Source organism: Oryzias latipes, chromosome 5, assembly GCF_053564925.1.
Source record: "Oryzias latipes strain Hd-rR chromosome 5, Olatipes_Hd-rR_3.1".
NCBI lineage: Eukaryota > Metazoa > Chordata > Actinopteri > Beloniformes > Adrianichthyidae > Oryzias > Oryzias latipes.
In genome coordinates this window covers 3,636,253-3,660,080 of record NC_136241.1, presented here as the reverse complement: position 1 = coordinate 3,660,080, position 23,828 = coordinate 3,636,253, and the positions used below count along the sequence as shown (strand labels likewise).

The 23,828-nt window shown below is 44.1% G+C and overlaps 2 protein-coding genes across 6 annotated transcripts; both read left to right on the top strand.

Moving 5' to 3' along the window:
* The first annotated feature begins 1,339 nt into the window (after positions 1-1,339).
* On the top strand, positions 1,340-10,619 carry cdkn1a (cyclin dependent kinase inhibitor 1A). Of its 4 annotated transcripts, none has more exons than XM_023954656.2 (4): positions 1,340-2,172; positions 5,315-5,392; positions 8,360-8,783; positions 9,236-10,619. In XM_023954656.2, the coding sequence occupies exons 2-4, from the start codon at positions 5,384-5,386 to the stop codon at positions 9,289-9,291; spliced, it is 489 nt and encodes a 162-aa protein (XP_023810424.1). In that variant the 5' UTR covers positions 1,340-2,172; positions 5,315-5,383; the 3' UTR covers positions 9,292-10,619. The 4 variants fall into 4 exon arrangements, with proteins under 4 accessions (XP_023810424.1, XP_023810425.1, XP_023810426.1 ...); XM_023954657.2 differs by lacking the exon at positions 1,340-2,172 and adding an exon at positions 3,364-5,166; XM_023954658.2 differs by lacking the exons at positions 1,340-2,172; positions 5,315-5,392 and adding an exon at positions 8,121-8,240.
* A 2,323-nt stretch (positions 10,620-12,942) lies between these two features.
* Positions 12,943-22,737, top strand: tmcc2 (transmembrane and coiled-coil domain family 2). Of its 2 annotated transcripts, none has more exons than XM_004068460.4 (5): positions 12,943-13,079; positions 15,360-15,758; positions 16,752-17,365; positions 20,522-20,657; positions 21,785-22,737. In XM_004068460.4, the coding sequence occupies exons 1-5, from the start codon at positions 13,077-13,079 to the stop codon at positions 22,082-22,084; spliced, it is 1,452 nt and encodes a 483-aa protein (XP_004068508.1). In that variant the 5' UTR covers positions 12,943-13,076; the 3' UTR covers positions 22,085-22,737. The 2 variants fall into 2 exon arrangements, with proteins under 2 accessions (XP_004068508.1, XP_078802976.1); XM_078946850.1 differs by lacking the exon at positions 12,943-13,079 and adding an exon at positions 13,347-13,827.
* The last annotated feature ends 1,091 nt before the right edge of the window (positions 22,738-23,828 follow it).

Here is a 23,828-nt window from a genome sequence, read left to right as displayed (position 1 = left end):
ACCAGTTTGGCCTTTGTGAACCATATCCCTCTAAACCTTTAGGAACCGGTCTAAAACATTTGACAGGTTGACAAGTTTGACTGTGACTCATGACTGAAAAAGGGAGAACATGCTTTAAGAACAAGAGTGGGTGTGGAAAAAACTTCAGTACTTTGTGTTTTGAAGTTCCTCCGTTTCAGACATCTGTGTTGTGACATAACTGTTGAGTCCAGAGCTACAGAATGGAAATATAAATCTTAATTTTATTTTTTACAGAAGATGCAACCATTCATTTTAATAGAAATGTAACGATACATCACCATCTAATGAAACTGTTCACATGGATCACAGACATTATTATCACATTCACACAGTTTGGCATAATTATATCTCGTTGGAAGAGTAATTTTGAAATCAGACACAAACACACATAAACAGACACAATCTCCATTTGAGGTTACATAAGTTTAGCCTAAAAAATCCTGAAAGCTCACATCTTTAGCCTCCAGCCCCCTGAGCTGAGGCCACACCACATCATGACACTCCCCCCTGAGGTTTTTCTGTCAGACAGAACGGATCATGGATGCCATAAATGTCTCCATTCAATCAATCAGAACACAAACGAGTTTCACATTCTTACTTCCGTGAGGCTTTCTTGTCTCAATAGGTTTGTTTTTTTATTCATCTTTTTTAAAAACATTTATAAAAGAGTCGAAATATAAAATATAATCAAAATCAAGTCATATTTTTGGCACTGTTTTGTGACCTTTCATTAAACAAATCCATTAGGTTGCAACCATTTAAACTGTTTATGGCTCACATGATTGACATTAGGTTACTAAAAATATCATCACAGCATCTACACAGTTTAGCATGACTCTGCTGTGTCTAGTTTAATTGTTTTGCACTTTATTCATTGGTTGGATTTAATAAGCTACTTTCCACTTTCACTGTGTTTTGACCCCGTTAGGATTTTGTAATTCTATTGCTCATTGTGTAATGGTGTCAAACGACTAGTTGTTTTACACGTAGCCCCGCCCTTGCAGCGTTCTGTTAGACCAGCATACCTATTCCAGGTGAATCAGCAGCAGGTAAGGCAGGAATCTGAAAAATTACATTGACTGTGTTTAGCATCTCATAAAGGTCAGAATATCAGGGTGTGTTATTATGAGCAGCAATGTAACATTTAAAAAAAAAAGCTTCCATTGTTCTTTAGGTGAAACAATCTGTGACTAAATAAAAATGTAGTTGTAAAAAAAATGTAAACGATAAAAAACTACATCAATCAAATGTCAAAACTAACTAGGAAAACTTATGGCCTAGTATAAAGAAAATTTTCACCAACCTATCACAACTTTTATTTGAGTTTTAATTATCATAGCAAAATTTTTAAAAAAGAATTTTCAATAAAACAATCATAAATTCTGCCATAAACAGCAACAATCTCATGTTAAAGTTACAGAGGTTTAACGTGAAAATGCCTGATTTATTTAGACTAGTTTTGCCAACCTGGGCTCCACTGAGAAAACACCACACCATGCCACTCCCTCCACAGTTTTTCAGTTAAACATAAGGGATGATGGATGCCATTTGCCCCCTTAGATGCAGGCTTGAACAGAATAAACATGAATGAGAACAAATGGACGTTTGACACGTATGAGGCTCAGTGGGTTTGGTTTGATCTTATTTGATCATTTCTATAATTTACTTTTTTTTTTGTCTCCGCGCGTGGAGGTTTCCTGCAGCCTTTTGCGTCGTTTGTTTGTTTGTTTCCTGTATCCGGGATACCGCTTCCTCGTCGGCTGCTGGCCTCGCGCATGCGCAGTGGGAGTGGGTGAGAAGCGGGATGGAGGCGCCTGAGCTGGAATTTCCTCCCATCCAGAGCCAGAGCTTCACGTGTCCTCGTGGGTTTTACGGGAACAGGTCCACGTGCGTGAGCCCGCTGACTCCGCCCCCGCACGGGAGCGCAGGGTCTCCGCCCACCGGAGTTCATAAAGTTTGGCCCGAGTGGATGTCTGCAAAACAGTGGGAGAAGTCATCACGGAGGCTCCGCTTTAGTGTGTTTCTGCTCCCGGAGGCGCAGCAGCTCCTGGCTCCATCACAGCTGGTGTAAAACTGCAGGAGGAGGACTGGGAGGCGGAGAGATTCACGGGGAAAAACGCATTCCAGGACTTTCCTTGGACTTTCTTGAATGTGAGTAACATGACTGAAAGAAAAGGTGACAAACAATACGCTTTAAAAGTTCAGATGTTTTTCTGTGAAGGGGCTTTGTCCAAACATAGTTTTTTTTAAATGACGTCCGAATCACTTTTAGATCTATGATCCAACACGACGCTGAAGTTAGCTTCCGATTCACAGCTTCGGATTCGCGAGTGCACTAAAGGAGCATTCCACTGTTTTTTTTGCACTAAGATCTCCTTAGATGGGGTCCGGTTCAAAAACTGCTGGACCTAGACTGCTCAAACCTGGATTAAATTATGATTTAGATACTGAAGAATACATTAAACACTGTTTCTGATTTGTGAAACCTTCCTCTGATTTGTGAAAATGTGAAATAGGTTGATTTTTAGCGCATTTTACGCACTGAGTCCATTTCAGACCAGGTCCTGTTCAAAAACCACTGGACCTGGACTGCTCAAACCTGGATTATATTATGCATTAGATAATAAAGAACACAATAAACACAGTTTCTGATTTGTGAAACCTTCCTCTGATTTGTGAAAATGTGAAATAGGTTGATTTTTAGCGCATTTTACGCACTGAGTCCATTTCAGACCAGGTCCTGTTCAAAAACCACTGGACCTGGACTGCTCAAACCTGCATTAAATTAGGATTTAGATACTAAAGAACACAATAAACACAGTTTCTGATATGTGAAACCTTCCTCTGATTTGTGAAAATGTGAAATAGGTTGATTTTTAGCGCATTTTACGCACTGAGTCCACCTTAGACCAGGTCCTGTTCAAAAACCACTGGACCTGGACTGCTCAAACCTGGATTAAATTATGCATTAGATAATAAAGAACACAATAAACACAGTTTCTGATTTGTGAAACCTTCCTCTGATTTGTGAAAATGTGAAATAGGTTGATTTTTAGCGCATTTTACGCACTGAGTCCACCTTAGACCAGGTCCTGTTCAAAAACCACTGGACCTGGACTGCTCAAACCTGGATTAAATTATAATTTTGACACTAAAGAACACATTATACACAGTTTCTGATTTGTGAAACCTTCCTCTGATTTGTGAAAATGTGAAATAGGTTGATTTTTAGCGCATTTTACGCACTGAGTCCACCTTAAACCGGGTCCTGTTCAAAAACCGCCGGACCTAGACTGCTCAAACCTGCATTAAATTAGAATTTAGATACTGAAGAACACATTAAACACAGTTTCTGATTTGTGAAACCTTCCTCTGATTTGTGAAAATGTGAAATAGGTTGATTTTTAGCGCATTTTACGCACTGAGTCCACCTTAGGCCAGGTCCTGTTCAAAAACCGCTGGACCTGGACTGCTCAAACCTGGATTAAATTAGGATTTAGATACTAAAGAACACATTGCCCGACCCTGAATTAAAAAAAAAAAAAAGCGATCGTGTCCCCAGTGGGGAGGAAAGGCAGTTATTGAACAAAAAACCATTACAATAGCCGCGTTTACATGGGCAAAAGTAATCGGAATGAACGTCTGATCGGAAAGAAAATGTGTCATGTAAACGCCCCGTTCGGAATACTCTGCCCCGATCAGACTCATTCGGATCAGAATTTCTTTCCGATTGAGATAGGTGGGTTATACCGATCGTTTATCCGATCGTGGAGCATGTAAACGGTCATTCCGATCGTGTGTCACTACTGCTCTGGTTTACGTCACGCATAGACGGTGTTTGGCTGTGAGAAAGCTCATACAGGACCGTCCAGCTCTGCGGACGCCCCGTGAAAAGCGCCGCTCCGCTCTCGCCCCGCTGGCTCTCCCCTCTCTTACACCCCTTACGAAGGGAATGCGGGGAAGGGGCGCTTCGTACCCCCCGACGCTCACTCGGTCCACTGGCACCCGAGTGAACAGAGGAGCTGGATTAATAATTTTGTGTCCGAGGGGGGAGGATGCTTTGTTACGTGTGCGTTTTTTTATGTGTGGGAGAATCCAGACTGCGAGCCGCGCCGCCGCTCTGGGTTAGCGGCTGCAGGACTCAGGAGGAACGGTGTTCGAACAGACTGAGCTCCGGCCGCTAGCTCAGAGTGGCTTTGGTTGGGGCGGTCTGTGTGAACTTTTCAGAGCAGAAATCAGAGCAGAAATAAATGTCGCGGGGTTTCACGTGGATTTGTGTTTCCAGTTGTGTCCCGACAAAATAAAGGCTGCTGTTATTTCCAGACATTTATGTGCGCTAATATGCAGATTGCTGCGTTTGTCGCACGGTCCTGGATTCTCGTGTCCATCAAGGCTAACGTTGTTAGCCCGTGTTAGCCTGTCCTCAGCCTTCTTCCAGCTGTTTCATTCACAAAACAGCACTGACCACACAGATTAAATATAACGATGAGCGAACAGGCGCTTCATAATATTCATGACATTAATAAAAGCACGTTTGAAAGGTCGTCTCGTATTACGGAGCTGCAGCACATGCTGTCTCTCTGTGGCAGCGGTTTGTTTACAACGGGATCTAGTTCCGCATCCGGGTGATTTTACACTACTGCACAGTGCGCATGCCCAGATTATTCATTCCGAACGAAAGCGTGAGCCATGGGAACGTTTGTTCTAATCGGAAAAAGGTTTTCTGTGCCCATGTGCACGGGTGAATTTTAACCCGACCATTGATCCGATCAAGATATTCTGCCCATGTAACCGCTTATTGACAAACACTTTTTCAGCTGACAACCTCCTTTACACAATTTATCTGGCAATTAAAAACAAGCCAGGGATACAAAATGAGCTACAAAAACTATCAGAGTGTGATAGATGGATATCAACTTTACTCCATATCTTCAACCTTTTTGAGAATGAGGAGTGGGCACAGGGAAAAGCATTGTGGCTCAATGAGTTAGGAAGATTCACAGGATCAACCTGGGATGCTTTTGGGGCAGAGGAGGACATGGTCACATGTAGACTTGAATTCCTTAACAGTACAGAAGTTGTACAAACATGTCTTAATCCAGCCTGTCCAACTGCAAAAAGAAGATACAACTCAATAGATATTGTGTAAGTACATTGTAATTATTGATACAACTTTTACATACACTTATTTAACAAACTGTTTGCTTGTTTTTACTGTTATTGTAAGAGAAACAATAGTTTATGTAACATGTACCCATACAAGTTATTTATTTATTTTAAATTTTGTTGCAAGGTGTGAAGACCTCACTAAGTTGCAGGCTGACGTTGACAAGTGGTCCAATGACATTATCGTACTACTTCCATGCAAAAGGTATGTATGAAGTAGCATATATATATGTTTCAAAATATTTGAAACAAATTGTGGACTTTCTAACTTTTTAAAATTTTCAGAGGTGCAGGGCCATGCACAGAACAAAAACAGAACATCAAGAGGTACCTTTGTGCACGGGTTGCCATGTCTTGTACTGGTATCAATCTTTCACAAAAACGCTTTGACTAAGAACCAGCATCCAACAGCGTTGCCACATCAGATCGAACTTCTTGGTGAAAAGTAAGGCGTAAATTGCAGAACTAATGTAGAAATTTATAGCATTGGGTTAAATTTAATTAGCATCATGTGTTTTTTTTGCTACGATTGAATTTTTGAGGGAAAAAATAAATCATTAAATCACTGACATTTTTTCTATTTTTATTTTTTTATACTGGATTGTACTATTGTATTTGTTTACACAGGTACGAGCCGGTGGCCATAACATATCACCTGAGTGCGCAAAGTCATTTTGTTGCATTCCACCGACTGGGAACAGACAAAAGCTGGCACTTTTATGATGGACTACAGGAATCCAAGAAGGCTGGAAGAGGCGATATAAAAATCTCAGACATCAACATACAAAAGAAACTGGGAAACAGATGTCAGATTGGACACATAGTTATGGTCAGGGTTAGCATGAGCCCCTGACTTAAATTTTAGTTTTTTTTGTTCAACATTTCTTGGTTTGTTTCCTAATTTACTTTAAAATTCCTGTTTTGGTGTTTTGCTTCAGGTTGTCCTTCCCTTGTCCCCATTACCTTTGAATTGCATAAAATCAAATACGGTGTATAATATATTCTTCAGTATCTAAATCCTTATTTAATGCAGGTTTGAGCAGTCTAGGTCCGGCGGTTTTTGAACAGGACCTGGTCTAATGTGGACTCAATGCGCAAATTGCGGTCAAAATCATCCTATTTTACATTTTCACAAATCAGAGGAAGGTTTCACAAATCAGAAACTGTGTATAATGTGTTCTTTACTATCTAATGCATAATTTAATCCAGGTTTGAGCAGTCCAGTTCCAGCAGTTTTTGCACAGGACCTGGTCTGAAATGGACTCGGTGCGTAAAATGCGCTAAAAATCAACCTATTTCACATTTTCACAAATCAGAGGAAGGTTTCACAAATCAGAAACTGTGTTTATTGTGTTCTTTATTATCTAATGCATAATATAATCCAGGTTTGAGCAGTCCAGTTCCAGCAGTTTTTGCACAGGACCTGGTCTGAAATGGACTCAGTGCGTAAAATGCGCTAAAAATCAACCTATTTCACATTTTCACAAATCAGAGGAAGGTTTCACAAATCAGAAACTGTGTTTATTGTGTTCTTTTATTATCTAATGCATAATATAATCCAGGTTTGAGCAGTCCAGGTCCAGTGGTTTTTGAACAGGACCTGGTCTAAGGTGGACTCAGTACGTAAAATGCGCTAAAAATCAACCTATTTCACATTTTCACAAATCAGAGGAAGGTTTCACAAATCAGAAACTGTGTTTAATGTGTTCTTTAGTGTCAAAATTATAATTTAATCCAGGTTTGAGCAGTCCAGGTCCAGTGGTTTTTGAACAGGACCCGGTCTAAGGTGGACTCAGTGCGTAAAATACGATAAAAATCAACCTATTTCACATTTTCACAAATCAGAGGAAGGTTTCACAAATCAGAAACTGTGTTTAATGTATTCTTCAGTATCTAAATCATAATTTAATCCAGGTTTGAGCAGTCTAGGTCCAGCAGTTTTTGAACCGGACCCCATCTAAGGAGATCTTAGTGCAAAAAAAACAGTGGAATGCTCCTTTAGTGCACTCGCGAATCGGAAGCTGTGAATCGGATGCTAACTTCAGCGTCGTTGATCCAACATTCTGGTTATATGAATTAAAAAAGTTTCCTGGTAACTTATTAAATCAAAAAAAAGTTTTCCAGAAGTCCTATCTAGGGTGTTTTGATGCGCGCGCGCGTCCTCCGCGTGAGTACGGCGGTGACAGCCCCGTTTGAATGGGGGACACGTGCTCCAGGTTCACGTGGAGCCTCGTAGTAACCGAACGGGGCTGGTCCAAACCCGGATTCATACTCTCCCGCCATGGCCTGAACGCCCGCCCCGATGGGAGTCGGCCGCGCCCCCAGTGACCCCGCCCCGAAGAGACAACAGAAGCTTTATGTCGGTCTATGACGTCATGAAAAGTCTGGGTTACTCTGCTAGATCACCGTTCCAGCCTCAATGGAAGAATCAAAACATTCAAAAATAAGATATTTAATGTCAATATCCATCAGTCTGAGCTTTAAGAACAGCGGGATTATAATGTGGAGAAACCTAAATATTAATTTAAACATTATCACTAAAGAACTGGAAATAGTTTTAAACCAGATAAAGGAAAATATTCATATTTTTGGTATAAATTGTTTTCTAAAGTGTTTTTTAAAACAAAAAAAAAACAGGAACAACCATTTTTAATTTATGTATTATAATAAAATCATATCTAACAAGCTGCTGGGGGTTTGTTTGCTGTCTATCCTCATTTTCTGCTCTCTTTAAAAAAAAAACAACAAGCTTTACTGTGGACTATTTTGTCCTCCTGGATAACCAGCCTGGCCTGGGATGGACTTCCTTTTTTCCTAAAAAGGAAAATGTCCTGTTCAGGGTGATGCGGTCTGTCATGCAGACTGAGGTGGAAGGACACCTCTGGTGGTGGATCTGTCATTGCCACTCTGCCCCCTAGTGGCGGCTCTGTGTTGTCGGCCTGTCAGATTATGTCCAGGCATGTACCGATGATTCAGCCTCTCCTAAGAGGGAGGGAGGAGAGGAGAGGCACAGCTCTGCTTTTCTCTGATGGTCTGTAGAGTGAACAGTCATGGTGAGCTCGGAACTTTTTACACTTTGGGTTTTTCTTTGACTCTTTTACTGCTTTACATGATCCATCTCATCATCATATGACATCTGAGATCTAACCAGGAGTGTTCTGTGTTCAAACAGTGCAGAACCATGGCTGCTCCAAAGCGGATTCCCGCCGCTCCCAGGAGGCCCGCGAGGCGAAACCTGTTTGGCCCGGTGGACCGGGAGCAGCTTCAGCTGGAGTACCAGGCCGCCCTGCGGAAAGACCTGGACGAAGCGTCCCTTCGCTGGGGCTTCGACTTCCGCTCCGACAAGCCCCTGGAGGGCAGCCACTTCCTGTGGGAGAGCGTCCCGGGGGCCGGAGTGCCGCTGCTGTACCGCTGTCAGGATGCTGGACGGGTCCAGAAGACGGCGGAGACCAGGACCCCCCCCAAGAGACGAAGATCTGAGCTGCCGCAGAGGGAGAAGGAGAACATCCCACTGACAGAGAACATCTTCAACGTGGAGAAAACACCAGAGAAGGAGGAGAAGGCCGGGATGAAGAGGAAACAGACAAACATCACAGGTGCTTTCATTTGTTTTGAATCGTGTTCTTATGACGCTTTATTGACGATGGAGGACATTTATAAAGAAAAGCTTAGTATTTAATTGTTCAAAGCAGATAAAAAATGTTAGAAAAAGAGAGTATCTGCATTCATTTACAGACAAATAGGTCCAAAAAACTTTTTTAGTCCCTCGTCTGAGCTAGAAGAGTAATGTGAGGGGCTGTAAGCCAGCTAGAGAGGGTACAAATAGATGGATAATGGGAGGTAGGGGCGGGGTTACTCTGAGCTAATGCCCCGCCCACATCTCAGAGGTGACGACAAGATTATTTCATTTTGGCTAAAAAAGGCATAATCGTAATCAAAAGACGACAGGGAAGGCTTTTCTCAAAATATGATGGGAGTGGAACGTTCAGCTGCGTCTGTGTCGTTGCACCGATTCCCCCTGAGCTCAGTGTCGCTTTCATCCCTGCAGATTTCTACCAAGCTAAACGACGAATGGTCTGGATGCCGCGGAAATCGGGCGAGTGACGGAGGAGCGCACACGCCACGCCCCACTCAGAAGCCACGCCCTCCGCAGGAGTCCGTACCTGTGAACTCGGGAGGGGTTCAGCTACATTTCACTGCTCAGTTAATTAGGCTACTGTATGTGGGGGGGGATCGGTGCCTTTCCCTGGGCTAAGAAGGGGACATTTGAGCAGAGAAGATTAACGGTAATCCACGGAATCAGTGGATTTATCCTCATTTGGATCAAGCGGTTGCCAAAGTGATGACAGACATTTTCGCCGCTGTACATTCCACATCTCGGCTCCCACCCACAGGAGAGGAGGAAGATGTACAGCATGTGTTAAAATCACAATGTCCCCCCTTTTTTTATGCTGAAGTGAAGAGTTTTATATGAACTATTGGGAAAAAGAGATTCAACGTCTCCAAGTCTAGAGACGCTCTGCTTCCATCACGAACCACAAACCTGCATTTCCCTTCATGTCCTGTCTCTTATTCGTCAAATTCATCTGCTGCTCTGTCCTGACGTGTGAATGGCTCTGGATTATGAATGTTCAGTGTGTAGCAATTTATCTCTTTGGAGCATTAACCCCTTGTGCTATGTTGTTGGGTCAAAATGACCCCACCCTTACATTGACGTGTTATCCCTACCATGAGAAATGTAGATAAAGGTGGAGAGGATTTCATGTAAACATTGAAAAAAAAGGTTCAGCTCACTGTCTTGTGGGGTCCAGATGACCCCACTTCCAACTGGGGTCACCTGGACCCCACAAGACGGTGAGCTGTACAAGCCAATATGTCTAGTAGGGTCCAGATGACCCCACTCCCAACGTTAACGTGCTCCCAAGGCATGTTAACGTTGGGAGTGGGGTCATCTGGACCCTACTAGATAGCACAAGGGTTATAGATATATATTCAGCATATATCAGATGTATTTGAGTAGTATAAATCTAAAAACATTGCAGTATTGCACAGAAGTTGTACTTGTAGGTATTTTAAGGTGCGTAAAGGACGATCAGGAACAGTATTTTCAGGTCCAAATGTATTCGTGAGGAAGGTTTTTCCATCAGGAGCAAAGGTGTCATGGATGGAACTACTGCTCTCCGCTTGTAAACGACATATCTGTCCAGCAAATCCTGCTGCTCCGCCTAATCTGGATGAGAGTCATGTAAGGTCACTTTAATCATGTATGAACTGACGGCTTCGAAAAGAGCAAACCTGCCCCAATGCACTTCTGCTGATGCTTCTGGTCATGCGATCACTTTTCAGCTCCTCAGGAGTCGACTCTTATTTATTGTGTTATTCATCGTGTTTGTGTGGATCCGTGATAAATCTGAAATAAAAGGCTGATGGTTTTTCTGGATCCTAACTCAATCCAAGGAGAGGAAGAGGTGATGAAGCGCTGAAGGAGTTTTATCTGTGTTTTTCTACACACACCTTTATTTTCTTCAACACAATTGTTGGGTTATTCGTGCTGGGAGTTGAGGTAATAAACAACACGGCAGGAGTGGGTTGATGATCTCAAAGCAGCTGTGACCACAGTCACCAAGAAAACCATTGGTGATACTTCTTGCTGCAATCCTGATTATAGTTAAACAAGTAAAAGAAAGAGACAAAGAGCAGAGAGGAGGCGTAAAAACAGTGAATGGAGATCCGTCCTCGCCCCCTCCAGCAGATCAACTGCAGCCTTCTCTCTGTTGGCTTTACTTTGCATTTTATGGCAATCTGCTTTAGTGTTATATGTCTGTTCTGGAGGAAATTCCCAATATGTTCTGCAGGTACAATAGAGGACAATCTGTCATCTGTAGATTTATTTGAACAGTGAGAGATAGAAAATCACAAAGCACATCAAACAAACGTATATACATTTATTTAGATTTCATCAAGGGACTCCAGTGTTTGATCCCCTAGCAACCATTAAGAGTTCTGGTTCACACAGACCAGTTAGACTCTCCTCTTCAACCTGTCACCTGAATTGAAGACGCCTGTAGAAAAGACACCTGTCCAGAGTCCATCAGACATGGAAAAGACTAAAGAGTTTTCATTGGATCTAAGGGAGAAGATTGTAGAACTGATGGACAACAAAACCATCAGCAAGAAGCTGGGGGTTACCATGACAATTGTTGGTGCAATTCTGCCAAAACACAAGAACATAATCATCAGTGGACCTTTAGGTCTGGGGCTCCAAACCAGATCTGTCCTGGTGGAAACGGTTTCCATGATCATGAGAACAGAGAGAAATTGGCCTAAAACAACACGGCAGGAGTGGGCTGATGATCTGAAAGCAGCTGTGACCACAGTCACCAAGAAAACCATTGGTGATACTTTATGCTGCAATGGTTTGACATCTAGTAGAGAGTGCTAAGTCCCCCTGCTGAGGAAGGCAGATGTGCCGGCCCACCTGAAGTGTGTCAGGGAACACCTTAATGACTGGACAGTGATTGGAAGAAGGTGCTGTGGTCAGATTAGACCAAACAACGAGCTCTTTGGCATCTACCGACTCAAGCCGTCTTGTTTGGAGGAAGAGAAATGCTGCCTTTGACCCCAAGAACACCATCCCCACTGTCAAGCATGGAGGTGGAAGCATTATGCTGTGGGGAGCTTTTTCTGCACAGGGCAACTTCCCCGTGTGGATGGGAGGATGTGCTTACCTCCAAATGTGTGGTGGATGGGTGGCTCTTAACAGGACCTTGACCCAAAACATACAGCCAAGACAACCAAGGCTGAAGAAGCAGATCGTGGTCATGGAGCGGTCCAGCCAGTCTCTGGACCTCAGTCCTGTAGAAAACCTGTGGAGAGAACTGAAGCTCAGCTTTGCCAAGCAACAGCCACCAAATCGGAATGATTTAGAAGACATTTGAATCGGTTAGTTCAAAAGGGGCCCAAGTCCACAATTTTTCAAAATAGACAACAAGACCGGCAACACTTCTTTCCTCCACTGTAGGTCTTCAGTTTTTGGTTTGTTGCTGGGCAGCAGATTTTTCTGGAGCCTCCCTGACAGCTTCAGCGCTTCTCCCACGCTCCTCTGCTGCACCTGAAAGAGGAGGAACCTGAGCTTCTCTGGACCGGAGCTGCTTTTGAAGGTGTTGATGAAAGCTTGCTTTCATGTGCGCTCAGCCTCCATCCTCCTGCACACATGCACACACACACACACACACACCCACACACACACACACACACACACACACACACACACACTGACATCTTCAGAGGACACTCCAACAAGTTCTCAGTGGTGGCGCCTCCTCCTTCATCTTCTGTGATGAGCACACAAGAAAAGGGAGGTGGTCACTGTGTGTGTGTGTGTGTGTGTTGGCATCAGTCACACAGGCTGTTTGCACTCAAGGTGCAGGCCTGGAGCCACCCTCCCTCCCTCCCTCTGCTGAGCCTCCCCCCACCTCCTTCTGTCCATTCCCTCCATCATCTGTCCTGCTGCTCCCTCATCCATTACAGGGCAGAACTGCTCCCATTTGCGCAGACAGAGAGATGCGGAGGGAGAGCGGGGCGGAGGGTGAAGCAGAGGGAGGCGGCAGGAGGAGGAGGAGGGGGGGGTGGTCGTACGACACAAAGGAGAGGGAGGAAAACAGACGAGCGCAGAGGGAGCAGGCTGTGGATGCTGATGTCGTTAACGATGGAGCGTTAGAATCCGGAGCGGTGATGGCGCGCGCGATAGCTGCTGGGAGCAGACTCATTTGAGGAGGGGGGCTGCTCCTTGGTGTGCAAAGAGGGAGGAGGGAGAGAGGAGGAGGAGGAGGAGGATGGGCCTCGAACAGACACTTGCAATGTCGCTGCAAAAATTGGATTAAAGCAGTATGGTAACGTTTCTGATTGAATATTTTGTTGTCGTCGCTGTGCTGCGTGTGTGTCGTCCTCGTGCGTCCACATCCACGCGTGTTGACATCCATCTCTCGTGTCACAGTGTGTCTCCAGGAAGCCACAGACAGACCACGTCCTGTTGTTTTCTGCCATCTCCATCTTCATCTCAGCTCGGCTCTCCTCCGCCGCGCCGTCCGTGTGCTTTTACACTACAAACTTCAGGCATGTTATGACACCCACCCCCCACCCCCCAGCTCTGTGTTTGGTATCTGGGCCAATGCTGACACCCCCCCCCCCCCCCTACTGTCCCATGCTGCAAGCCTCATCTTAGCTTCTCACTTTCCCTCCCAAGATCAGGACGGGACTAATCTGCGCGCGCGGCGCTCATCTGGAATCTGCCCCGACACCATTCTAACCCGCTTTGAAGAGCCAACGCGCGCGTGCTCGCTCCTCTCACACAGGCGCGCAGCTCCAGCGCAAAAATAGACGTGTCGGTGTCATGCGTCCGCTGGCGCGCTCCAGCTCTGAGGCGTCAGATTGCGGTGTGTTGGCTTCAGGCGGGGGAGTCAAACCAGACCCCCCCCCCCCCCCCCCCATGCAGCTGCACCCAGCATTCAGAGCAGGGAATCCCCCACATGGGGGGCACTGCAGGTCCCGGAGGATTGTCCTCAGAGAAGGACAGCTCTGATCTGGTAGATCTCCATCCATCCATGCATTTGATAAGAAAAGTCATCTTCAGTTTTTAGGGTAAGGCTCTGAGGCTCTGCTGAAGGAAACTAGAATTATGCTTCACATAATTAATAAAGATGGCCGCTGCACTCAGCTCTCTGCTGCCTGAGCTGTTAGAGCTCCTCCATGAGTCAGGCCGCTTCAGTTCATGCTCAGCTCTTTCACTTTGTTTTTCACGTGTTTGCTGCTACTGAGATGCTCCGAAAACCCCTAAAAAATCCCCTTAAAGCCTTCAAGTCTTTATTGTTGTTGCTAACAGCACAAGAGGCAGGAAATGCGTGTTTAATAGATGTTAAATCAACAATTTGATTGTTTCTTGGCAAAACCTGTTTATTACCCTTTAAATGAAGCCAAGGAGCAATCCAGGCAACACAGACAGAATCTGACAAACACACCTTTACCTGTCCTCTCTGCCACCTCATTCGGATTGATTGGAAAGCCTTGGAATTTCCTCTTGGTGGAACAAGAATCCAAAACTATTGAAACGCCTTATGTCATTACTTCAAATTCGTGATCATTTTCTTTCGTGTTAGTTTCATTTTACTCTTCAAAATAATTCAAATTTTCCTTCCATGTTGTGCCTTAAATATTAAATAACTTCTGTCTGCTCATATTTGAAAAGCAGGGGTCAGCAACCTGTGGTCCACAGGTGGCTTTTCTATTCCTCCCTTGTGGCTCTAGGGACGTCATTTATGTTTCGATTTTTTACATGTCAGAAAACTGAGCAAAATGATAACCACGTTCTCTTGTCTTCTGCTGCACAACACTGTCGTTGCTGTTCAGACACCAAGTTCCTGAAGTACACAATTGCAGTTACTTATTCATATATTTTTGATATTTTGATTCTATACCAATGTTGTCATGTCTATAAATGATAGGAAAAGGAGAAAAAGGAGGTCAGAATAATAGAAAAAATCCTCTTTGACTCGATTATTTAGCATTTTTTATTCTGTAAAATGTGCTGCAGCAGATCTGTGTCTTATTTGACACCATGTGTATTTTATTTTTGAGAAGGAACTTGTTTTAAGTGTTGTATACAAAATATTACAATATTTTTATCACTATAATATTAATGATTGTAAATATTTAAAAGCTACATTTCATAAATGTAAATGGCTGAATGGTTACCAATTCATAAATTATGTATATTTATTTTAAACGATGAGGTAGGAGTTTTTGGCTCTCGCTGGACTTTACTCTGTAAGAAACTGGACCAAATGAATTTTTTAGCGTTAACCCTTGTGCTATCCTAGTCCCTTTAACGTTGGGAGTTGGGTCATCTAGACCCACTAGACAGTGCTCTGAACCTTTTTTCTTCAATGATTTGTGATCTTCACTGGTGTCCATGGATTACATGAAATCTTTCCACCTTTATCCACCTTTGTCATGGTAGAGAGAACATGTCAATGTAAGGGTGGGGTCATCTAAGATAGCACAAGGGTTAAGGGATGCAGGCCTCTGGTTTAAAGGAAGATTGGATAAAATACAACCTAAGTGTTTGGTTTTCAGCCTGACCTTTGTGGCTCTGACCTGTGCTCATGTCTCCTCAGCTGGACAAGAGTGAGGTTTCGACCCTGGGGCTACCATCCACCAGCAGCCATGGTGGCTCTGACACCAACATCAGCACGGATGGAGCGGGGGCCACAGCGGCTGCGGTTGTGGCGAGTGGAGCTGAGGGCTCAGCGGCTGGTGAGCCGCCGCGGACACGTGCAGCTCTGGAGCACCTGCAGCAGAAGATCCTGAAGGTCACAGAACAGATCCGGGTGGAGCAGGAGGCTCGCGATGACAACGTGGCGGAGTACCTGAAGCTGGCCCATAACGCGGACAAACAGCAGGCCTCCAGAATCAAGCAGGTGTTTGAAAAGAAGAACCAGAAGTCTGCACAGTCCATTGCACACTTGCACAAGAAACTTGAGCACTATCACAAGAAGTTAAAGGAGATTGAGCAGGTAAGATGGACCATTTTTACACAGATTACACTCACAGGCCACTTTATTAGCTCTGGGTTTGACCCCTTTGACCTTCAGAACTGCCTTAATCCTTGGTGGCATAGATTCAACAAGGTTCTGGAAACATTCCTCAGAGAGTTTGGTCCATAATGTCATGACAGCATCACACAGTTGCTGCAGATTTGTCAGCTACACATGGAGACTCATCAGACCAGATGACGTTCTTCTAATCTTCTATTGTCCAGTTTTGGTGAGTCTGAGTGAATTGTAGCCTCAGTTTCCTGTTCTTAGCTGACAGGAGTGGTACCTGGTGTGGTCTTCTGCTGCTGTAGTCCATCTGCCTCCAAGCTGGACATGTGCGTTCAGAGATGCTCTTCTGCAGACCTCAATTGGAACCAGTGGTTCTTTGAGTTTCTGTTGTCTTTCTATCAGCTGGAACCAGTCTGGTCATTCTCCTCTGACCTCTGGCATCAACGAGGCATTTCTGTTCACAGAACTGCAGCTCACTGAATATTTTCTCTTTTTCTGTCCATTCTCTGTAAACCCTATACATGGTTGTGGGGGAACGTCCCAGTAGATCAGCAGTTTCTGAAATACTCAGACCAGCCTGTCTGGCACCATAAACCACGTTCAAAGTCACTTCAATCCCTTTTCTTCTCCGTTCTGATACGGGGTTTGAACTGCAGCAGATCATCTGGACCACGCTTACATGCAGTGAGTTGCTGCCATGAGATTGGCTGATTAGAAATGTTCATGAACGAGTCGTTGGACAGGTGTGCTTAAGAAAGTGGCCAGTGAGTGGACCTTGGAAAGGGACATTTTTAAATAGTCTCCTGGGAGAGTCTGGTTCTATGTGCTTCAGACTCCACCTGTATTTCTACCAATGCAGGTAGACAGACCTGTGTCTCACCAAAACTCTGCAGACTTGTTCTCCTCACCCTCAAACCCAAACACCACCTCTCTGCTTCTTCGTTTCCTCTCTCCTCTTTGCAGAACGGCCCTGCCCGGCAGCCCAAGGATGTCCTGCGAGACATGCAGCAGGGATTAAAGGATGTGGGAGCCAACGTTCGTGCTGGTATCAGTGGCTTTGGAGGCGGAGTCGTTGAAGGGGTCAAGGGTGGAGTCTCTGCACTCACCCACACAGCTGTGGTCTCCAAGCCCAGAGAGTTTGCCAGCCTGATCAGGAACAAGTTTGGCAGCGCTGATAACATTACTCACTTGAAGGACACACTCGAGGACGGAGTCGGGGGCCACTCTGAGGACACGCCCACCCCCCGCGCCCTCAGCGGCAGCGCCACCTTGGTCTCCAGCCCAAAGTACGGCAGCGACGACGAGTGCTCCAGCGCCACATCCGGCTCTGCTGTGGGCAGCAATTCAGGGGGGGCCGGAACAGGAGGGGGGATGTTGGGACCAGTGATGGGGAGCCCCCGCCTGGACGGACACCACCACCACCACCATATCCACGGTTCCTGGGACTCTCTTCTGGAGGGGCTGCAGGAGATCAAAGCCAGTCAGACTCACATGGAGGACGCCATCGAGGACATGAAGGGGCAGCTGCGGAGCGACTACTCCTACATGACGCAGTGTCTGCAAGAGGAGAGATACAGGTACAGACCCCCCCCTCACCAGAACACACACACCATCTCCGTCACACACAACCTCTGTCCGGAATTCTTTGGCAAACTTTTCTACTTGCTGAGAAACGTCTTGGGTCAACAGGAAGTCAGTTATTTTGGTTCCATGGTCGTTGCCAGCTCGCCAACTGTATCATACCAAAGCCCCGCCTTCATGGGCTTCTACTCTTTGCTCTGTGAACTTTATGTACACACTGATGGTTGAAATCTCCCCAGTGCAGCTGTCATGGTGACTGTAAAAAGGTTTAGGAAACAACTTGTGTTTGGTGTCAAACGGAGCTGTGCTGAACTGAACCGGCTCCAGTTACTTCCTGTTCAGAATGTGGAGTTTCAGGACAAAGTTCATCTTCTCAACCTTCAAAACATTTCTCTCTAGTCTCCCAGCATTCACAGCAAACCCGTAAAGATGGTCCAGAATGTGACGGCCCGTTCAGTTTTCAATGAACCCTAAGGTGCGGCGGTGGGGGGTGTCTATGGTTTCTTTATATAAATCCCATTCAAACTGTTCTATGTTTTTTGTTTTTGCTTAACAAAAAGCAATTCATATGATTTGACCGTTTACTGGATTACATATAACATCTGGTAATTGAAGGACTGTATTTTTGCTTGGCTTGCTGTTTTTTAATTTGGAATTCCTCGTGAGGATCTTTGCTCTCTCATCTTCCTAAAACCAGAGGTCTGTAGCCTTTAACACTAAAAGAGACATTTGGTCCAGTTTTTTATTGAGCAAAACCCAGAAAGAGCCACAAAGTTCACTTTTTAGAAAAAAAACACCTTTTTTTCTGTCTTTGTGAACATTAAAGTTCCGCTCCAATCATCTTTTGATCCACTGTCAAAGCATTCGCAGTGGTCTTTAATTCTGATGATGCTGTTATTGGCCAAATTCAAAAATCCTGTTTCATTTTCTAGGAGACAGTTTGTGGAGAGCGGCAGGAGTTCATCAGAAATTCACCTCTGAGTTTTGAGCTGGACTGGGCAGAAGAAGATTGTCACTAGTTCCCATCATCCATTTGTTCACATGCTCACCTGCTAGTTTACAGCCCCTCAAATCCCCAACCTAACAAGAGCAGTGCAAAAAAAATGTTGATCAATATCAGAGCTATCCAGCCGTCCAGTTTAGATCCAGATTCCAGCTCAAACGAGGAACACGAAGACCTTCATGGTTCGGTTTGTCTGCAGGTGATGCATCAGAATGGAGTGGAACAGGGAGCTCACGGGCCGCAATTTGTAGATTTTACGCCACAAAACACTCTAAACACTATCAAATGGTTCCTGATTCACAACCATTTGAATGTGATGCTACAAGAACATGTTAAAACACCATAAGCAGCATTTCCATTGGAGTGGGTCTTTAAGCCATTCATTCAAATATTTACATAACTTCAATAGTAGCAGTGTTATTTTTTCCTATAACAATTTTAGCTTCTCCTACTTTCGACAGCAGCACTTACATTCAAAATATTCTTTCAAAATAAAATACACCCTGAGTCACATAAGATCCTCCCGTTGCAAAAGAGTAACTTGAAGCTGCATTTCCACAAGAAAATTCAGAAAATGAAAACAGCACAATAACAAAAAAGATGTTTTTGTGAAAAATGCCAGCGCAGGGTCTCGAACCAGCGAGCTTCTGCACCAAGGATTCCCCATGGATTTCAATGGAGGCAAAAATCCTGGAATATCTGGAAAAGTTCAAGGATTTGAAGGATCAAAAGTCACAGCTGAAATAAGCTGAAATAGCAGAACATTTGAATAAATGAATGGTTAAAATAACTGAAAAAATTGTGTTAAGCACCAAAAAATGGTGGACGATACTATAATAAAGAAAGAGAAACAGAGAAACAATGGGTTGAAGGATTTACAACATTCAACCTATTAAGAAATCCAATCAAACATGTCATTTTCTGTCATTGTGACAGTGGTGCACCTTTATCCATTTTCTCCTCCTACTGTCAAATAGAAACACGACAACACTGGTGCAGAACCCGTCTTTTTTAAATCAACACATGTAAATGCAACTGTATATTTTAAGAATGTTGCTTCTGAACAGCAACTAGACACTGTTGTACAGCAGAAGATCAGAATATAAAAACAACCACAAAACTTTATCAATGAAAACAAATGAACCAAAACTAGCAAACCCACTACTGTATTCATGCCTTTAAAGCCAAAGAGCCACAATGAAGGGGTTAAAGAGCCGAGCCTCAGGTTCCAGAGCCCTGTCCTAAACTCATATAGTCTCCTTATGCATGTAGAATGCATGTATTATTGCACAAAGCAGGATTTTTAAACTCCTTGATAATAATGACAAGGCTCAACAGCACAAAAGCATGTGAGAAAATTTCAACTCAAAGCATCAAATCAAACAAGCACAAAAAAGTCCTTTATGATCTTTCATTTTCCTGACTCCTCAGTGTGAAACCTGGTCCAGTTTGGATGAATGGTAAATGGTGTATACTTATATAGCACCTTTCTTCCTACAAGGACAAAGTGCTTTACAGTCACACACACATTCACACACTGGTGGCGGCTCCGCTGCCAAACACAGGCGCCCGCCTACCACCAGAGGAAAGGTGGGGTTCAGTGTCTTGCCCAAGGACACTTCGACCCATGGGCATGCAAGGCGGGAATCGAACCTGCAATCTTACGATCATGGGTCGACCGCCCTACCGCTGCACCACGGCTGCCCATTTACCATTTTACCATTTTCCTGACTCCTCAGTGTGAAACCTGGTCCAGTTTGGATGAACATAGAGCTGATATTCCTGGCAATCCTGGCTAAATGTTTTCCACTAAGAGGAAATTGAATAATTCCCCGCGGCACACGGGGAGCTTGCTTCAAAAACCCCGTGGTAAACAAAGATGCGTCCACGCAAACACAACAGCGAACCCTCAAAGATCAAAAACAGGAAGACAAACCTTCCAAAATCATTCTCCGTGCTTCTGGAATCAATTCAAATCTAAACCTAAACCTGCGGATGAAAATGCATGTCTTTCTTTCTGTGAGAGTAGATTCATCACAAAGTGCCGTCGCTGGTTTGTCTCGTGAAGAAAAGACACATTTTGTGCATGATCGGACATGTGGACGTCTTGGATGTTTGGTGACTTTAAAATGCTGCGATGCACGTTCAGGTATGAGCGTCTGGAGGAGCAGCTGAACGACCTCACCGAGCTGCACCAGAATGAGATGTCCAACCTGAAGCAGGAGCTGGCCAGCATGGAGGAGAAGGTGGCCTACCAGTCCTACGAGCGAGCCAGAGACATTCAGGTACAGACCCGTCCTGCCTGGAGGAAACTGCAGCTTTGTAGCGACCCGATTCAGAGCTGACCACTGAAGACCAGTGTCTTCTGAAGATAATAAACGTTCATGGTTTGTTAAAAAAAACACATTTAAATAAATCTTTTGGGCAAAAATTGTTCCGACGTAATGCATTGTGGTCTATATTCGAAGATCGATGCACGCTGGTTTTTTGCAGAGACTTCTGGGAAATTTCTAGGGCACTTGATTTTGTAAATGTAGATTCGGACGGCACTACAAAATGGTGAACGCACTATATAGTGCACTATGTGGGGAATAGGGAAGGAATTTGGACACAGCCTAGTCTGCTGTGCCTGAAAGAACATTCATGATATCAACGTATTGGAGATCAAACAAAAATGGCCGTCTTTGTTATAATGTTAACAGTGAATGAGTTAATCTACATTTAAATGACACCAAGCATGTAAAGAAATTGCTTAAAAACTGAAAAAAAGGACCCAACAAATAATTACCTCCAGGATGAACTAATATCTGTTTTTCTCATACAGATCATTTGAAATATGTAGGCCACGCCCCATTCTCAAAAAGATTAGCTTCGATTGGATTAGACAGCCATTGTCAATCCATCAGGCGTTGAAAATGTCCGAATGAAATCAAACATTTGGAGTTAATACCCAGAAACAGTCATGAAATAAATGCATTCTTCGCTGCGTTCATGATTTCATGGAGGTTTAGTGAAAACCGCTCATGGAACAGGGGGTTTAATCACTTATCACTGTCGTTTTACTAGATTAAATGAAGGTTTATGCATATAAAAGTTATTCTTGACATTATTCTCCTGAGAACAGTGTGTATTGAATCTAATAGCAATGCTAATCAGGATACAAAAATAAACTTTGGTTGATTAAAAATGACCTTTTGAGGGAAACAAAGGCATTAAAGCTGCTAAAGCTGTTGATTTATGTCATTTAAAAGTCAGTTCTTTGAAAGATGACGTTTAAATGACACAAACTCACGTTAGCGGCGTATTTTAATAACATTTCAAAACAAATAAACATTTAAGAAACAGCAGGTTTGTTGGAATGTTGCGATGAGCTGAACCGTGGTGCCGGCGGCGCCTTGCTCTGTCCCCGCAGGAGGCCGTGGAGTCGTGTCTGACCCGCATCACCAAGCTGGAGCTGCAGCAGCAGCAGCAGCAGGTGGTGCAGCTGGAAGGGGTGGAGAACGCCAACGCCCGAGCCCTGCTGGGGAAGCTCATCAACGTCATCCTGGCCCTCATGGCCGTGCTGCTGGTCTTCGTCTCCACGCTGGCCAACTTCATCACGCCGCTCATGAAGACCAGAGCCCGCGTGGCGTCCACGGTGCTGCTGACCCTGCTGCTGTTCGTGCTGTGGAAGCAGTGGGACTTTGTGGAGGTGTGGCTGCTGCCCAGTTAAGCTGGAGAAGAAGGAAGACTTTAGGATTTCTATGGGAAACGCCATCAGGATGAAAGGCTCTCATCTCATCCACATAGGTGGTGTGGATGGCCACTCATTGCATTGCTATCACCAAAAACAGACGTTTTTTTTAACCATTTCTAAATGTAAAAGCAACTATGGATGGCTCTGAAATGCTGATCACGTCTGCTGTAATCTTCATGTTGAAGCCATGGCACATCCAAGGGGACTACCGGTCAATGTTTTCCGTGAATGTCACGTGCTCATGCATGTGCTCATACGTGCACTAAGATGCATCCAGCTTGCATGGGTTATTAACATGTCATCAACGACAAGCGTTAGTGTTGTGTATCTGCCGTCATGTGGTCAAAAACCATGCAGAAACCTTCCAGCTGCACTTTTCCCGAGTAGTCTCACGTCCTGTTGGGGTCCGAGCTCGGCGCTCTGGCTCTCTCCTTCCGGTTTTTCTCTGACAGTTCTGAAGAAAGAGACTCACGGCTACCATCCAAACATGCAGAACCGACCAATGCAAGGTCACAACCACTATTGTAGGAGCTCTCTGCTGACTGGCATGTCAAAGTTTATATCCAGTTTGCAAAAAGGAATATTGCTGTTTTAGTAAACAATGTAAAATAAATTATTTCCTATATTAAGCTGCTCTTCACGTCGTAAATAAACACAATTTAGGTAAATGAGCTTTTAAGTTGAAATATAGGATACATTTACATTCTGCTGATTAAGGTTAGGATAATTTGAAATGAACCAAAAATACAGGCAGGTGTTTCAAAAGTCATCAATATCCCTTAACGTGCCTGGAGGCACATTAACAGTGGGAGTGGGGTCATCTGGACCCCACAAGATAGCACAAGGGTTAAGAGAGAGAATAAATTACATGTACATTTCCAATTAATGGGTCTTTAATGATAGATAAATCCAGCATTAATAACTGATTCAATAGAAAAGTGAAATGAAACAATAGATTATGATTATGATAGATTATGAACCAAATCTTACTAAGAAAGCTTTCAGTGTTCATTAATACATTTTAATAAGTTGTTCATTTTAAGTTGGAGGTGAAATATATATTAAAAAATTGACTTGATTCTTCTTGGCTTTAATACGACCAAATGAATGTGTGGAGTTTTGTTTAAAACTGAAAGGAAACATTTGACATTAAAGTGATCATCTTTGGATCTGTGGTCAAAGTGTTCCCAGAGGTCTTTCAGTTAGGATTATGACGCTATTCCAAAATATTTGGTTGTTTTCTAGGACATAGTTTCTGCAGAGCAGCAGTTCATTAGAAATTCACCTTTGAGTTGTGGGCGGGACTTGTGGCGTGGATCCAGATTCCAGCTCAGACGAGGAAAACAAAGACGTCTGCAGGCGGATGCATCAGAATGGGGTGGAGCAGGGAGACTGTGGCCCCGCCCGGATCTATTTCCTACGTCACAAAACAATCTTTTTCATATGTCATTTTTCGTCTGCTCCTGATTCACAAGAATTTGAATAAGTGTCCTACAGAAACACTATTTTAACCCTTGTGCTATCTTAGATGACCCCCCCCTTCCATTGAGGTGTTCTCCCTACCATGACAAAGGTGGATAAAGGTGGAAAGATTTCATGTAATCCATGGACACCAGTGAAGATCACAAATCATTGAAGAGAAAAGGTTCAGAGCACTGTCTAGTGGGTCTAGATGACCCAACTCCCAACGTTAAATAATACATACAATGTGTCCATTACT